This window comes from Oncorhynchus tshawytscha, linkage group LG03, assembly GCF_018296145.1.
Source record: "Oncorhynchus tshawytscha isolate Ot180627B linkage group LG03, Otsh_v2.0, whole genome shotgun sequence".
Taxonomy (NCBI): domain Eukaryota; kingdom Metazoa; phylum Chordata; class Actinopteri; order Salmoniformes; family Salmonidae; genus Oncorhynchus; species Oncorhynchus tshawytscha.
Window position 1 is genome coordinate 6,878,433 of NC_056431.1, and position 1,328 is coordinate 6,879,760.

Below are 1,328 nucleotides of genomic sequence, written 5' to 3' on the forward strand. Positions count from 1 at the left end.
TCGTCTGGGTTTGGCCGGAGCAGGCCGTCATTGTAAATAAGAACTTGTTCCTAACTGACTGGTTAAATAAAGGTTAATAAAAGTAGTGTGCTGGAAAACATTTCATCTCAGCTAGATATCTCATACAGTGTGTTGACTAGGGGTAAACAGGCAGATCATTTAGCTGATTTTAACCTAAAAAGGCTTGATACAAGTGGGGTAAGATACATCATCTTTTTTCAAGATATTTGATCTTAATAAGACATCTTACCAAGGTAAATGATCTTAGTGCGGCAGACCATTTCTCCTACTTTAACCTACAAAAAGGCTTGAAACAAAAAAGACATTTCCTGGGTAAGCAAAATCAGCTTGAAACAAGTAAATGCATTTTCTGGGTGAGCGATATCAACTCAAAACATTTTCACTTAATTATCTCAATACAATACTAAAGAATCTAGGTAGAATATCATTTTCTGCAGCGTGACTGCAGTAGTGTCAACCAAAGGGTTGTTTTCTCTGAGCTGTGAGTGACAGTTTCCAGACACCCTGTCACTTTCCACTGATAGTCTTCCCCCTCTTCTTTCTCCTCCTCTATTTCTTAGATCTCACCCTCTCCCACTCTTTAACCTCGCGTGTCCCCCTTTCTCTTTCTGACCCCACTTCCTACTCTTCTTTTGTTTACTTCCTCTTCTCTTTCTCTTTCTCTCTCTCTCTCTCTGTAAGGATGTGGGGAGGGGTGGGGCATGTGTGGGGGCGTGGGCAACAAGAGGGAGAATGATTTTTATCACTCCTCCATTGGGTGAGAGAGAGACAGAGAGAGAGAGAGAGAGACAGAGACAGTTAGAGAAAGAAGGGGACTCAGACACTCAGACAGATGTGACCAAGACAGCAGCTCTAGCAACCATGGACTTCTGCAATATGTGGGTAGAAGGTGAGTGTCTGTGCCTCTCCCTGCCTTCATTAGCACGGCCCAATTAAGCTTGCCGTGTGTGTGTTTGTCTGTGTGTGTGTGTGTGTGTGTGTATCGGGGCTGAGCCAATTGATTAGCACCACTGCGAGCATGGCTAATTAGAGCACATCAAAGAGAGGGAGATGGATGGAGGGAGGGGAGGAGAGGAGAGGATGGAGGTGTGGATGTCTGTCGCAGGCAGAGAGAAAGGTCAGACGCGTCTCTCCAGGGTGGACAGGGATGCAGTGTGTGGGTGTGTGTGTGTGTTTTCTATACAAGTATTTGCTATCTGTTTAAACAGAGAACCTAAAGGTACACTTTAGTTATGTGTCCTACATAACAGCATTAGAAGTGGTCTTTAGCCTACATATAGATTGTTACGTTTTAATGTCAAATTAAG

At 43.8% G+C, this 1,328-nt stretch overlaps 1 protein-coding gene across 7 annotated transcripts in view; it reads left to right on the plus strand.

Moving 5' to 3' along the window:
* The first annotated feature begins 777 nt into the window (after nt 1–777).
* Nucleotides 778–1,328, plus strand: part of pou2f2a (POU class 2 homeobox 2a) — a 26,740-nt gene continuing 26,189 nt past the window's right edge. For all 7 annotated transcript variants that reach the window (XM_042308796.1, XM_042308800.1, XM_042308805.1 and 4 more), the window contains exon 1: nt 778–910. In XM_042308796.1, coding sequence (XP_042164730.1) covers nt 883–910 — 28 coding nt within the window. In that variant the 5' untranslated portion in view covers nt 778–882. The remainder of the gene's footprint in view (nt 911–1,328) is intronic.